At 45.7% G+C, this 16,551-nt stretch overlaps 1 protein-coding gene across 1 annotated transcript in view; it reads right to left on the bottom strand.

Annotated features, from left to right (window-relative positions):
* Positions 1-14,215, bottom strand: part of LOC126003643 (serpin A12-like) — a 56,226-nt gene extending 42,011 nt beyond the window's left edge. Inside the window, exon 1 of the mRNA XM_049769929.1 lies at positions 13,742-14,215. Coding sequence (XP_049625886.1) covers positions 13,742-14,129 — 388 coding nt within the window. The 5' untranslated portion in view covers positions 14,130-14,215. The remainder of the gene's footprint in view (positions 1-13,741) is intronic.
* Between the last annotated feature and the right edge of the window lie 2,336 nt (positions 14,216-16,551).

The raw sequence follows: 16,551 nt of genomic DNA on the forward strand, positions 1-16,551 counted from the left end.
AGCAGAACTTCCATCATATAATGCCATTCAATTCCTGCCACAAGCCCTGTGAGTGATATGGGCACCTGGCTTCCAGGTGGGGAGATTAAGGCATAAGGAGTTATAAAGTTCCTGCTGAGACCATTGCGTGCTCTCAGTCAATGTTCATGCAGGCTCTAAGACCTCTGTAGACCATTCACCTGTACCTGTACTCAGCCTGGACAGCCACAGGAGCACAGTTAGGAAGGATAAAGGGCAGTGACCCTGCACATTCCTATTCATTCAGTGAAGCACTTTACTTAGTGACCAGCAATTCACCAAACTCTGGAGTGCCACACTTCAGGATTTGTCTGAATAGGAGGCAAGACTAGTCACCCTACATGGTCAAAGGCAAGAGGGAGCTTGGTAAGAAGAGAGCAGAGAAATACCCCCAGACTTCCTGGGTGGTGCAAAGAAACCTTTTTGGAATTTCTGGATTTCATTGTTCTTTGAAGAGGATGAGTAGGGGGCCTGTGTCTGGGTAAAAGGAGGGGAGGGGAAAGGGTTCAGGGGAGAGGGTTCTGCAGGGAGAACAGGCTTGTACAAACCAAAGAGGAAGCAGAGGCCAGAATGTTTGGAAACCAGCAATGCCTGCCTGCAGGACTGAAATCAAGGTAGGAAATGTGTAGATGTGCAAATGGCCCTTGGAAGCCAGACTGGGCTTAAGGTGAGTGCCTGGCCTTGACTTTTAGAAGAATCAGATCAGGCTCTGGAAAGTTCTCTCTGGCTTTTGTTACACTCACCTGACTCTGTCCTCTAGCACCACCTGCTGGAAAAGCCCTACCCATCTTCTCTGATCTCTACCTGCAGAAGCTTAAAGCTCCAACCGAAGTGCATGGGGTGGAGATACAAGGCCTGACTGCTGGGACCCAAACTCCTGAAAAACAAATGTGTCATGGCGCTGGTGGTGCAGAAAGAGCTGGGGAGAGGAGACCGCTGCACAGCCAGCTCCTTCCCAGAGGGAGGATCAGCGGCTACAGATGCAGAGTTCTTGGTTCAAGGTGAACTCATTCTCTGCCCCAGAGGTCTAGGACAAGGGGGCACATCCCCTTACACTGTCAACCCCACCAACTCCCTGTAGCTTTTTGTTAGAGAAGGAGGAGGAAGAAGAAAAAAGGAGAAGAGAAGAAAAGAAAGTGGAGGATGAGAAGAAAAGGGAGGAAGAGGAAGAGGAGGAGGGGAGGAGGAGGAAAAAGGAAAAAGAAGAGAAGAAAGTGAAGGATGAGAAGAAGAAAAGGAAGGAGAAAGAAGAGGAGGAGGGGAAAGAGAATGGAGAGGAGGAAGGGGAGAAGGAGGAGGAAGAAGAAGAAAAAGAAGATGAGGAGGAGGAAGAGAGGGAAAGAGGAGGAGCAGGAGGAGAAAAAAGGGGAAAATCTTGTATTACCATATATATTCTATGTGACATACTGACCTGGCTTTCATCCACAAAGCTCAGTAAGAAGGGGAATGTTTTCCTGCACTTGTTTTCCAATGAGTTTCAAAGACTGAAGCTGACTTGAGTCAGTGTATCTTTTTGAAAACTGTTAGTTTCTCATTCAGACTTTAAAAGATTTCCAGAGTCAGAACTCTCTCTGGGGGGAATAAATCCCTTTGAAATGAGACCCACTTAAGGGGGGTGGTGGAATGTTCAATCTGTTTAAGAAAACACATAAGTAGGGGCCGGGGAGGTGGCGCTAGGTAAGGTGTCTGCCTTGCAAGCACTAGCCAAGGAAGGACCTTGGTTGAATTCCCCGGTGTCCCATATGGTCCCCCCAAGCCAGGGGCATTTTCTGAGCACTTAGCCAGGAGTAAGCCAGAAGTAACCCCTGAGCATCAAACGGGTGTGGCCCAAAAAAACAAAAACAAAAAAACACATAAGTAACCCTTGAGATTCTGCAGGGAAGTCCAAGGCACAGAGGAAGCAGTTTCTTAATGGAACCAAGGCCTTCAACACAGTCCCTCACCCAGAAAGATGCCATTCCAGATAGTCTTCCTATTAACAACCTATTAACATCCTTAACCAATAATCCCTTTTTTATATCTAGATTTTATGCCTATTATTATATATGTGTATGCTATATATAATTTTGTCTATTATTATATATTATATATTAACATATTATTATATATTAACAAATTATATGTCTTTACTTTGTTTACAACTGGCACAAAGAATGGCCAAAATGGAATTGTTTATTTACTTAGTCTAAACAAACAGTAAATATTTGTGCCCGCTCTCTTCTTCTATAAAACATTGTTTTGGCTTAAGAAATAAAATGCCATTTAAAAATGTGTTCTTTATAACTTTCCTTTATTTTTTCTCCCCAAAATAGGCAGGGAGTATACCCAGTAGTGCTCAGGGATTCCTCCTGAAAGGACTTAGGGGACCATATGTGGTGCTGAGAATCGAAACTGACTTGGCCATGTTCAAGACTAGTGCTATAGTTGCTATAGTGTATTGTAGCTTACCACCCCCTAAATAAACATTTTTAAAATTTTAGATTTCATTGCTTAGAAGAACTCCAAGCATCTTACTAGCATATGGAAGGAAAGGAAGTTAGTAAGGTCTGTCACTTGGCTGTAGAGCAAAGTACTTTCAGTGTTAGAGAATATATTCCCTTCAAATCTCTACTTTGGGTTATCAGCAATGTTTTATCTGGGTCATCTAATTGTGTTAAGGCTAACATTAATTAAGGTTAAGACATGAGTTAACCTTACCTTGTAGCCATGTTATCTTCCATGTGCAATTTTGAGCCTTTCACTAAGACCAAGAACATACAACTCTTTGGTTTCTACTATGAAGAACTTGAAAGGGGATTCTCCCTGGAAACAGCCACACTGTTTGTGCTGATCAAGGTCAGGGCTGGTGAATTGGGTGAATAAAAGATGAACTGTATATTTTTAAGATGTGCATGCATGAATCCAACTCCAGTAACAAATACCTAAAGAAATTCCTAAACTGGAAATAAAATGTGTATCTTTATGTAGCCCCTTATTGAATGGCACAGGATTTCAGCCATGGCTGGCAAAATTTACAAAGGTGGGTTTTAGGTAGATATACTCTGATTTCTTTGAGCTCCTGATCCATGACTAGAACTGTTATCTTTTTTTTTTTTTTTTTTTTTTGTGGTTTTTGGGTCACACCCGGCAGTGCTCAGGGGTTATTCCTGGCTCCATGCTCAGAAATTGCTCCTGGCAGGCATGGGGGACCATATGGGACGCCGGGATTCGAACCGATGACCTTCTGCATGAAAGGCAAACGCCTTACCTCCATGCTATCTCTCCGGCCCCAACTGTTATCTTTTTAATATCTGCTAGCAGTTCCCTTTTTATTTGTTTCAGCTAGTGGAAGGCCAGGGTCTGTATTTCTTAGAACTGAACAATGCTAGCTGTCCCAGTTCTCCTCCTCAAACATGCTCTAACAGTGTGACTACACAAGAAGATGTTTAGGAACTAAAATCCACTGCAGGTCAGAGCAGCACCACATCCTCAGGTCCTTGCTGGAATTTGAGCCAAACTGGCTGCAAATCTGGTGAGCCCCAGATCCTCCCAAGCACCACTTCCAAAGACCCCCTCAAGAAAAAAAAGGAGGTGACTAGGCCAAGGGAAAGGATAGTAGATTAAAAACAAAGCCTGGGTGACCTGCATGAGCTTCATAGCTTTATAGACTAGCGAACCACTGCAGGAGTCAGGGTACTCTTCCAGGGAGAGTGTCTGAACCTCTCTATTCCTCAGTTTCCAGGAATAATAACAAAATTGATGTCACATGGGATGGGGAGTACGAATGGTTACTGCACATGAAGATCTCAGCCCATCAGGATTCAGTCTGTCTTCACTCTTGAGCCCAAAGACTTTGTCCTGGTGCCCAAGTGAACGAGGCTATGGGCATAAGATTAAGGGTAGCTCTGCCTGGCTCTCCCACAGTACCCCCTGTTCTCCCTTCTAGTGCTGGGTCAGGGATCTCTTCTGTCTAGGAAGAAGAGGAACACTGAGGTATCCAGGGCACTCCAGCTGAGCCTGATAGAATGACTGTCTCAAGTTGGGGTGCTGAGGCCCAGGGGAAGGTGTCCTAGAAGGGTTTGTTGCTTGACTTCAACATGACAAAGAGTTGTTGGCATGCAGGGTACAGCTAGACATATCTGGCTTCCTGGGCAGAGTGGACCCCAACTGGAGGTCAAAAGCAGCTGGGTGCCAGGTTGTTCCCTGTCTGAAAGAGGCTCAGAGCTAGAAGAAGCCTCTAAACGTGAAGGAGTCAGAGCTGACTGGGTGAGGCAGCATTAGGGCAGGGCCTGGGCAGGCAACTTCAGAGGACCCTGGAGCAAAGAGCCATCCAGGTGCTGCTGAAGGTTTCTATTGCTCTCACTTCTGCCCTCCTGCAGGGCACAGACACCAGGACAGAGACACAGAGGGGACTGGCATTGTGGGTTCCTGTGACAGAGTTGATTCCTCAGGCCTGCAGGGGCTTGGCCACTTTGCCCAGGAAGAGAAAGTCCTGTGAGTTCTCAGAGATGACAGCCACTAGAAAGGGCCTGTTGAATATCACAATCTCATGGAAGCTTCCGGAAAGGGAAATAATTTTGAAGCTGAGCCCTCAGTACAGGCTCCTCCAGGATTTCAGCAGATTGAGCCAGAGCAGAGCCACCCTGGAGTTTCTAATGAAAGCTTGTTTTCCTCCCATATCTGTGGCCCTACTTTTAAAGAAAAGGTAGTTTACCAACACCATCATGGTCTCTGAGTCTAAGTTCTTGAGCAGTTTCTGGATTTTCCCATGTGTTTTATGCCCCACATAATTATTGGTGAGTTCCTTGGTAATGGAGGCAGGATGTCCTAGAAATGGGCAGTGAAGGCTTCCAAGGCATTTATGGTCTGGGTCTCTAGCAGGAAGCTCTTCTGTAGGTGCAGCTGCTGATCCACGAACATGGCTATTCTTATATTAAGCCAGGGGGTTATCAGGCCATCTCAGGAGACTCAGCAACAGCTGGAAGCCCTGGTGGATTTTGGCCTTGTGAGGTTAAACTTGAGCTCTGGAGAATCTTGTTCTGGGTGTTGCCACCCACGGCAAGCAAGGCCAAAGTCCCGGAGATAGTGAACAGGAAGATCATGTTGGCTCTGGATTTGAGTAGCCAAGAGATTGTAGAAGCTGAAGGTGAAGTGTGAGCTAGACTGAGGGTGTTCACCACAGTCCTGCTGTGCAAATCCCTCTGGTTTCTGGTTCTGCAGTGCCCGTAGGAGGCCAGGGATATGGGGACAGAACACAGCCCCCAGGAACAGGGCCAGCAGGAGAAACATGCCCTCTACACTTAGTCTAGAAGTCAAAGCAGCTTGCAGGCTATGGATAGCAGGGTACCTTCTGCCTTTTCTGGGAAGAACTATTGTGCCAGAAAATAGCACACTAGACATTCACCCTGGTTCCCCCAAAAACACACACAAAAAGTTATGTTTAGCAATGTGATTAAAACTTTTTACTGTTTTTAGTAAATAATTGAGATAAAACTAGAGCCCAAGTCAGAGGGTGGGCAGTGTGCTGGGCTCTCTGCCTACCTGTCCCTCACAGACACTTTCTCTTTGCTGGGCTGGCCACCAATGGACATCCCACTGAAAGGATAACTTCTGAGACCACCCCGGTGCTCTCTCAGCCAATCCCAGCCTTTCTGGGTCCCAGACATGCCTCCTTGCTCCAATGGTTCCCAGAGGAACATTCCCCTGGAGAGAGGGTTACTCTGGGCATCTGTTATTACTAGTGCACACAGCTCTGAGAAACCAGGCCCCATCATGGCTCAGCACTGCTCAGAGCCATGGACAGAGAGTGAGGCTGCTTGGATAGGCTCAGCTTTGAGTAGCACCTGTGCTTACACTTGAAGTAAGTCATCATAGGACACCACATCAGTCATTGTCAGCACAGCTGTGAGGCCTGGGCAGTGCCCTTCATTGGACACACCTATCCTCACTGCAGGCACCCCTGTGACCAGGAGGAGGCAGGCACAGGTGGGTCATATCACTCAGGAGTAGGAGAGCTCAAGAGTGCACCACAATGGGCAACAGGAAGAGTCTGTCAGCATTAGGAGGGTCAGCTCACTCAGTCTCATTTGGATGGAACTAGCACCCCCAAAGCCCCCACACTGAGGTGTACACCACTTTTACCTCCAGGTTTGCATACTAGGGATGGCTGTGTTCATCCCTGGCAGAGCTGAGAGTTGGGCACCCTCTGTGCAGAGACACCACTAGTTCTTTGGGTGGTGGCCAATGTGCTGAGTGACAAAACCTACAACCAGATGATGCTGACATCTCTCCAACACCCCTGGGGAGATAGATCTGCACTGGTCTGTACCCTCTCCAATGCTCCTCCACTGCCCACCTGCCCCCGTTGTTCACCCATGCCTCCATGTCCCCTTATGGGTCTGACCTTAACCTAGTGTTGGGACTTGATTCAAAATGCAGAAACACAACTCAAAGAAGAAAAATCCATTTATTGTATATTCATATTCAAGGTTCAAAGTCAAGCTCTTCAAAGGGAGCATCTAATTGAATGACAAAAGTGCTCAGAATGCTCTCCCTCACTTTGATGGGCACAAATGCTTGGAGTTTTCTACTGTCATTTAGGACAACCACTGCCCCTACACCTGGAGCCTTAGAGTTGGACTCAGCACCCTTAGGATGCCCTGATCTATGGCTGGAGTCTACTCTTATCCCAGATGAGCCAGTAGAGATGGGAGGCTACTAGATTATGGGCTACCTTTCCCATAAATATGATGTCGTCACTGTGGTAGATGATAACGATGAAGAGGCAGTCGAATCTCAGAATGGGTATGTCGAGGACAAACATCTTGAAGCCCACGCTGAAACCAGTGGCTGTAGCAGCCTTAGTTCCCTTCTCATCCACCTCCAGCATGGGCTTTGTGGAAGCCCTGAGAGGAAGCACAAGGGTCAGCCAAAAGCACAAGAGTTGGGGCAGGGAGAGTCATGGGGCAGGATCGGGCCACTGACCCTCAAGGCTACATGAGCCTCCTGCTGAAAGTGGGGTGAGGCTGAATGGTGATGCAAGCAGGGCTTCATGGGGCACAGTTGCCCTATGCCAGGTGCCAATCACTGACCATAACTGCACTGTGACGGGTGGGCCTGGTGTCTGCCGCACAAGAGGGTATATGTCTGTCCACAATGGGTACTATGCCACCACACACTGACTCTCCTCATACTGACAGTTTGTCAACCACACCGACTCTGACACTGTCTCTTCACACTGACACTATTTCTTCACACTGACATTGTGTCCTCTCGCATTGATACTGTGTCACTGACATAGTGTTTTCCCACAATAACACATGTTTGACTCTGTTTCCCTCCACACTGACACTGTACCAGTTGTCCCATCATCCCAGGTTCTGTCCTTGCTTGAGGCACTAACAGTCTACAGGAGGCACTGTCCCCACTGTTGGGAGATTCCAGGACTGGAGAGGGGTCAGCATCCCTGTCCACCGCAGAGGCCCGAAGAATCAAATCCTGATGCCCCTCTCACCCACTTTCCAGCACCCCCGAAAGCCTTCAGGTTCCCAACCCCAGACCCCCGAGGACTCACCTGGGTCACCATCATGTTCTGTTGCTTGCTGATGCCAGAAAAATTGACTCATTGGGAGAACAGTTCAGTGAACCCCAAGGGGGGCAGGATCTGGTCTAATTAGTAAGAGGCCGAGATGGAGTACAGCAAGTACAGCACGACGGTCCTATAATATTGTTTGAGGAAGATGGTGTTGAGATCAGCTCTGTGAGCACAGAAAAAGCCCCAGCTAACCCTGTCTTCACTGTATTTAGATGGTTCTACTTAGTTCTTCTGCCATGGGTCTTAGATCTGGCACCCTCTGAGTCCACAGTCTACTGTCTAAGGTTCTCCTTCCTTGAGAGCTCACCAATGTCTTCAAGAAATTCTGTTTTGAGCTGGAATGACCCCTGAGCACCACCAGGTGTGGCCCAGAAGCCAATCGATAAATAAATAAAGTTTTAAAGAAAAAAAAAGAATTTCTGTTTTTCACAAAAAGTAAGAACAACTAGAGATGGCGATGATACCAGGAGATACGGACTTGCTGCTGAGAATGCAAATTAATCCAGCCTTTTTGTAAAACAATGTAGGCATTCCTCGAAAAACTAGAAATTGGGGCCATAGTAATAGCATGCAGCCAACTCAGGACAGACCCCAGTTTGATTCCCAGCATCCCATATGGTCCCCGGAGCCTGTCAGGAGTGATTTCTGAGTGCAGAGCCAGGAATAACCCCTGAGATTCACAGACAAGTGTGATCCAAAAACAAACAAACAAACAAAAGCTATAAATTGAGTTTTCATATGATCCAGCAATACCACTCCTAGGAATGTACCCCACGAACACAAAAACACAATACAAAAATGCCCCTTGCACTTCTATGTTCATCACAGCACGATTTACAATAACCAGAATTTGGAAACAGTCCAGATGCCCTAACAGATGAATGGCTAAAAAAAACTTTGGTATGGGGCCTGGAGAGATAGCACATTGGTGTTTGCCTTGCAAGCAGCTGATCCAGGACCAACGGTGGTTGGTTTGAATCCAGGTGTCCCATATGATCCCCCGTGCCTGCCAGGAGCTGTTTCTGAGCAGACAGCCAGGAGTAACCCCTGAGCACCGCCGGGTGTGGCCCAAAAACCAAAAAAAAAAAAAAAAAAAAAAAGAAAGAAACTTTGGTACATCTACACAACAGATGCAGCCATTAGGAAAAATGAAATCATGAAATTTTCCTATATATCAATGAATATGAATATTATTATGCTGAGTGAATTGAGTCAGAGGGAAAAGGAAGGACATAGAATAACCGCCCTCATTTGTGGGATGTAAGAAAAACAAGAGATAGTATGGTAATAATATTTATCGACAATAGAGATAAGGGTCAGAAAATCCTGCCCAGGATAGGAAACTTGTCACCAAGAGTGGTGAATGCAAATAGAGTAGAGAAGGAACTATTATGACAATGATAGTTGGAACTGATCATCCTGTACAAGAACTCCACACTGAAAGGTGAGAAAGAGATGTGCATGATTTTACAGGCACCCCTCCATTAACAGTGCAAACTACAGTGACAATAAAGGAGAAAGAGAGTGAGTGAGAGAGAGAGAGAGAGAGAGAGAGAGAGAGAAGGAGACTGACAGAAGTGGGGGGTGAAAGGGAAACAGGAAACATCACTGGCAGGAGGAGTGCAGGGGTGCACTAATGAAGGGTGATGTGCATTTTATAAATGAAACCCAACAATGAACAGTTTTTGTAATAATGGTGATTAAATAAATAATTAAAGAAAGATTTTTCTGTGTTTCATGTTATTGTGAGGCATCTCTTGGCACTGGCAGTGACCAGGGAAGTGTTGCCTTTGTCTCTGCTGGGCCTCGGCACCCCTTGCTGGGGAAGAGCTCAACAGCTCATTCCTAGTTGGATTTTCTTTCTCTATTCCAGGGATGAGAGAACTTTTTACCTACACTGGTCCAGGGCAGCATTGGCCCTTTTCTCCCCTCCCTACCATCTCCTCTTCTCCCCTTGTTTTCTCTCCCCTTTCTCCTTTCCTCTCTCCTTTCATCAACTCTCTGTCCCCCACCCCTATTCTTCCTCTCCTTTTCTTATCCCCACCCTCCTTTCCTCTCCCTTTTCTCTTTAGTAGATACCAGAAAACTAACAGAATTTGATTCTTTTGAAATATAGGGGCAAGATTTTGTGGCTGGAGCTGAGAAGAGGAGGTTCTGATTCAGGGACTCCAGGAAAAAGGATGGCGGCACATGACAAGCCTGCTGAAGGTTCCCAGGTTCTTGACAGCACAAGAGCCTAATTTCCCATCAGTGTTGGAGGCCCCTGCTCACTTCATCTGGAGAGAGTGCTTTCACTTTTCCAGCACTTGTGGAGTCAAAGCGGCTTCCACCTCCTCCATCTTGCCTGGGTCTGGAAGGATGAGGAGTAGTTTGGCATCATCCTGGTAATTCAGCCGCAACACAGAGCAGGGCACATGATTATCCTGCAGGTACCATTTCTCCTCATTATCTTCCACCATCATGGGCACCTGAACTGTTGTCATCTCATCCACATGAAAGTCTTCGAGTTTGGTTCTCTGGGCATCAAATGATTTTGCCCACTGAGCTGACAATGAGAGGAGAGAAGCGTGGGGTCTCTGTGCTCCCATCAGCCAACACTTATCAGGGCACATTTAAATTCTTTCCTCCATATGAAAAATTTGGGGCCACTGGCACTTGGGGTGTCTCCTAGTGTTGCTCAGGAAAATAGATATTGGGGGTCAAACTGGATAGAGCCCATTACAGGCAAGATTATCTTGCCTTGCTATCTTCTCCAGCTCCTACTTCACATTCTGAAGTGAAAATATCTACTGTAAGATGGTGATGCTTCTCCAACATTTCCCTGGTCTCTCTTCATCCTTTCTCTCCTTTCCTCCCCTCCTCTCACTGCATTAGAAGTGATGGAAACCATGGGCTCACAAAGGTGAACCAGGTACTCTACTGCTGAGCTATATCCTGGGCCCAGACAACAACACTCCCAATCACTATAGTTCAAAGTTCTTGACATGGACCTGTTTGTGGAAAAGCCACTCTTTCCAACTTGTAAATGAGGTTGAGTAACCTTTTGTAGTCTGACTAACCAACAAGATGTCCTACATTTGACATTTTCATGATTGATTTGATCCTTATGTGCACAGGCCTGTTTCCTGGCTGTATGCATGGGTTTTCTTTTTGTCCCAATCTCTATATCTAAAAAATTTCCCTTCTACTGGCATAAGATGGGCAGATGAAAAAGGAGTCTTTCAAGACAAAGAAGTGATTATAATTGTTTCTTTAGGACAAATCTTCTGATTTTAATCAGAAAGATTTCTTGTACCAAGTCGACTCTCTCTGCACTACACTCTAACTTCTGTTTTTTTTTTAATACCTGAGACTGAACTCTACCTCCAATAAAGATCTGGGGGTGAAGGAGGAGGACAGTGCTGTGGGAATTGCCACATGGAGTGTCTCTGTCTCATCATCTAGATATTTCTTTCATCCATCCTTCTCCAGGGTTACTACCATACTCTCTTGGGCCAGTGGGCTCAAAAGGCGTTAAATGTCCATACATCCACTGGGGCACCATGAGGGTGAGAGCTGAGGGCTCTCTTTTGAGAGAACGTCTTTTTCTGTCAGAAATCAGCTGCCAGAGAACAAGTGTCCCAGGAAGGAGCATATTATAATTGACCAGGTTTGGGTGTGAGATAGGATCATGGTACATTTTCATTCTCCTTTCCATGGAATAGGGATGGAAGACTACTATTGTACAGCCCCAATGAGCTCTAAACAACAGGATTTATCAGACCAAAGTCTCAGTACTTTGGTGACTCAGGCTAATCTCCTGCTTTGTTCCTGCACTGCAGTTCTGCCAGATGGTACCCAGGGAAGCTAGATCTAAAGGGCATGGACCTCCCTCCCTACTTTGAGAATTACCATGAATTTAGATTTTTTACCATGTAATAAAGTGTTTTAAAATGAGGTTCTATGGTATGTGAAAAAATAGACTAAAGACAAGACATGGAAAATATGCTAAATTATTCATCTCAGCATCTTTCTCACAACTCACAAGATTCTCCTGCATTTACAATTGTGTCTAAACTTGTGTCTAAGCTAGTGCCAAGATAAAGGGGGTTATAAGGGAGGCTCTGTTCCTTGATGCAGGTGTTGAGAGACAGAGAAGCAGGACCTCCCTGCTTTATGCTCATCCTTGCTCTCCTCTAAGTTCCTTATTCAATCCTGTCTCCACTCATCAACATTGCCCATCAGCATCTCTGTGGCCTCATCCCCCCATTCTTCCCAGGTAACTTGATCTTACCTGCAAGACCCCACCCATTCCTGGGAGGAGTCTTGGAAAGGTTAGATAAGGCTTTGACCAGAGAGGATTAGGGGCTTTGGCTTTTTGTCTTTTGCTCTTTTTGGACTTTGGCCAGCATGGAGAGGTAACAGGAGGAGAGATGCTGAAAAAGCTAAGACGCAGGGCAAGCTAAGGATAGCATGCGTAAATGGTTAAGATTGACCACACATGTGGTGGATAGGGCATGAATAAAACTGATACTTCCTGAAACCTGCCTGTGAGTGAGTTCAATACCCGTCACTTTCCTGGACCCAGACCAGCCGGTTAATGGGGGATGGAGCCATGTGGCCAGGACATAAGAACAAAGGCCTCCATCCATCCACCATCCAGCTTCATCCTAAGGGATGTTTCTTTACACATCTCCACAAAGCCCCCTGGAGTTAACCACCATGATGACTGGCCAGGCTTGGGTACAGACTGCCTAAAAACCTCAGCCATCCCTGTGTTATGTGCCAAAACGAATCTGAGTACCTCTTCTTCCAGAACTTGACTTGCCAAGTTCCTTACACATGTGTGCAAGGTCTAACACACATACTCATTGCTTTTCTGGACACTCATAATTCTGATGTCCTGTGAGAAGATCTGATTAGTCACCAGCACAAAACTGTCCCAAGTCTGAGCTCTGCTTCAGTCGTGTTCTCAGGGGAGTATGAGCTCAAGACTAAAGAGAATTAGGCTGAAATATAGAAACAGGTTCTGTGAGGTGGGAGGTCAAGGGAACCTGCATTGCCAACTTTGCATTTCATCTATTTGTTTACATCTTTATAAGACTGTCAATAATGGTTTCTCTTGGTCATAATCACAACTCCACACTCATCAGAATGTGGCCATTTCCTTCCCCCAAAAAACACAGTTCCTCCCTCTCCTACCACAACTCTATTGTTTGCATTGGTGAGTCTAAAGCAACACTGTAAGTTAGCAACAAAGATCCAAACAATGCTGTTTATTTTTTAATTTTTAATTAAATTGACTTTCATAAGTTAATTTTTATTTTTTTTTAATTTTGGAGGGATAGCCACTTCCAGAGATGCTCAGGGGTTACTTCTGGCTCTATACTCAGAAGTTACTTCTGACAGGCTCAAGGGACCATATGAGATGCCAGGGATCAAAGTTGGTTCAGTTGCATGCAAGGTAAATGTACTATCCAGTGTGCAATCACTCCAGCCCAAACTTGTATTTTTTATGTGTTTTAATAATGTCTGCAAATAAGTATTAGTGGAATCATTGCAATGCAACTAACTGGTGAAAATGCATTTATCAGTCAGCAATTGGCAAACATCTTTTCCCAAGGGACAGAAAATAAGTGTTTAAGGATTTCAAATGTCATCTTGTTCCTAGCATCATGTTCTGGCATGTTTGGAATAAAAGTAACCAAATATAAGAATGTAGAACCTTGTGTACTAATGAATAATTATTTCCCAGAAAAAAAAAGGTGGTCCTTTTAAATTTGGTTGGACAGATAAAATTTACTAATCCCTTTGGATTTCTTCCTTATAAGACAAATAATTCTCCACTCTCAAACTAAACTTTCATTCTGACTTCAAGCAAACAATCTGCCCTATTTAACCTGTTGGTAAATGCCAAAGTTTAGAGAAATATCAAAGATCCTTCTGATAATCAGGTGATTGAACTCATCAATGTCACTTTCCACACATTCAGAAACCAATCGGGAAATATATCTAATGATAATTAATGGTAACCTGGCACAACACTCGGTCCCTCTGACAAACTAACATCATATTTTCTACAGGTGCCCTTTCTGATTTATCTGTCAGATATGTCAATCTCATGAGCCAGCATCTGAATGGTAGAAATAAGGCACAAATATATGCTCCTACCTTGGAAGTAGATATAATTAATCAACACCATCAATGTATTTTCACTGAGCCCAGACAACAAGTTTGTGATTTTGCCTTGAGTTTCATTACTGACGTGGTCATTGATCAGCTTTGTTGTGTCATCTGTGTTCCTGAAGTTGACCTGGAAGATTCTGGACTCATAAAACTCCTTGGTGTCTGCAAGGAATTTCTGCTGGGGCTGGAGTCCATCACTCAGGAACAAGGCACTGCCCATGTTGGTGCATGAGCTGTTGCTGGGGAGGTTCAGCGTGCGCAGGAGGTCCTGGAAGCCCTGGTGGGTGTCAGCCTCAGACAGCTCAGTGAGGTTGAAGGCCAGCGCCTGGAGCATCTGGGTGCAGGTAAATGAGCCAGCCCCCAGCGAGAGCATGGCAATGGCTGCTGAGATGCTCAGCGGGGAGAAAAATACATTTTTCTGGGCTTCTGGCTTGTGATCAGGTGGTAGAGCTTGAGAGCGAAGTCCATGTTACTTGGGATGATCTTGAGGCGGGCAGATTTCTCTTGAGATACAAGACCCTCTGAGTGGTGGTTGGCATGGTGGTTCTTGCCACATGGGGGCTGCACACCATGAGAAAGGGCGAGAAGAGCAGCCAAGAAGAGTTAGGAGTGGGGTGAGATGCATGTTCTGTAAGCACAATTTTATCTGCAGAGAGAGAGAGAGAGAGAGAGAGAGAGAGAGAGAGAGAATGCACTGGGGACTTCCTCAGGGCTATCTGACTACTGAGATATGGGGTCAGCAGTCCATAAAGGGACACAGATATTAAACAGGGCCCAGCACATATAACAGCCAAAACATGGATTCCAGGCTCTGGATTGTATCTCTTCCTTATTTCTCATTTATAAGCTCACAAATGCACCCCAGAATACTGTATTGGCTAGTTTTTTGATATGTATTCTAGGGCCTGGTACCATTGTATTGTTCCTCCTAAAATTCTCTGCCTTTTGTTATTGCAGAAATATCTTGCATACCATCTTGAAAAGTAAAATTGTCTCATGCCTATTAAAGAAGTGGGTCCCCATACAATTTGTTTTGTGTGGTCTCATTATTTAATATTTTATATTTTGCTGCCCATGCAACCCACTCTCCCTAAAGTGGATTCATCAAAATCCCACTGATGGCTATAGGACAGAAGCCACCTTCAGTAGGCTGAGGCAATGAAGATGAGAAACAGAGTTGATCTTGAGTATGACAGACATCCTGACTGCTCTGTCACTTGGGCAACAGCTAGCAGGAGAATGTGACACATCTCTGGGTCCAGTGCCCCTGATCATACCCTGAACCCCAATACTGCTTCCTGCCAGACTCAAACCCCATAGTCCCATTTCATGCACTTCTTTATGGTAGGTCACTCTCAATCCCATCTGATCAGCCACTGTTGGTCTCGACAAGGCTGTTCTGGAGTTGTGAAGATGGTGAAGTTGTTCACTTTGGGGGAAGCCAAAGAGAGGGTTGCTGCAGCCCTAGAATTTCTAAAATCTCAGGAAAACATTCTGATCACCTGCCCCAAATACTCCTATGTGAGCAATGCTCACACATGCCAGATGTTGTGCCCCAAATCTAGATATGAGGTCGCACATCTTCCCACCTCTAGCATGGTCTTCCAAGTACTCACAGAAAGTCCCTCTTGCAGTAGGCTGAGTGTCTTCTGCTCTTAGAGGTAACCCAGGGCTGGTCACTAGGTTTATCTGCTCAGAAGCCCAGAACCATGGACCGCCCCAGGTTGGGCAATAATTGTTGAAGGACCAAAGTGGGTGCAGAGGCAGAGAGCCTGACCCAGACCCACCCCCACATGCCTACCCTTCAACTGTCCTGGAATGACTGACCTCTGGCTTTGTCCTGGAGCAAGGTGAGCCTTACAGCTCACACTGTCCATGCCCCTGGGGTGTCTATCATCCTCTTCCTTCACCTTCATTCACCTCAGTAGCTACAGGATGAAGATGGGGCATTCTGTAGAGCAAGGGCAGCTGTAACCATCAGGGCTTTGGGCTAGACAGTAGCTCATGAACTAGAGGGGCCTGTGCTAAGTGTTAAAGATGCCCTCAAGCTCAGGATCCTGCTGGTCTTCCTGAGGGCTTGTGGGAAGCAGCTCTGGTGCTACAGAGATCTGGTGTGAAGACCCTCAAATTATCCATCTCACATGTGGAGCAGGTCATCTGTGGCCTCTTCAGCTGCTCTCACAAGCAGCCTGTGAACCTCTGTACCCCATGGTGATTCTGGAGTGCCTGGACATGCAAGTCTATTTTTCAGTGTTTCAACATGGTCCCCAGTGTCCCCTTTATTGAGAACAAGTTTCTTTGTCCCTCTCAGACTCCCTCCAGAAACTTCAATTTATTTAACAATTTGTATTTAAAAAATTGTGTTATTGGCTTCATGGTCTCCAATATTATCAAAAACAGTGTTTTTTAGTTTAAGAAAGCCCCTAACATGGCCTACCCAGAGTGTACACATCCCCCACAATGTCCTGGTGTTCTCTCATCCTTATACACAGCCTCATCCCTCTAAAATCCTCCCACCTAAAGACCAGATCTGGTTCTTTCTGTGTTTGTGTAATTTGTGTATTTGTCCTTCCCTGGATATGACATCTCTCTATAGTACAAACATGAGAGAATGTTCTGTACCTGTCCCTCCCAAAGCTCCCACTCAGCACCACACTCCCTATACTTCTGACTAAGCTATTTCATATTTCCTTCCACCTTTTGCCAATTTTCATAGACGAGCTTCAGGGACCAGTTCTTCCCATAGTTAGCGCCTACCCAGGGCATCCTGGAGAGCTGTGAGTTGGACAGGAGCT

This window comes from Suncus etruscus, chromosome 3 (genome assembly GCF_024139225.1).
Source record: "Suncus etruscus isolate mSunEtr1 chromosome 3, mSunEtr1.pri.cur, whole genome shotgun sequence".
In the NCBI taxonomy this organism is placed as follows: Eukaryota; Metazoa; Chordata; class Mammalia; order Eulipotyphla; family Soricidae; genus Suncus; species Suncus etruscus.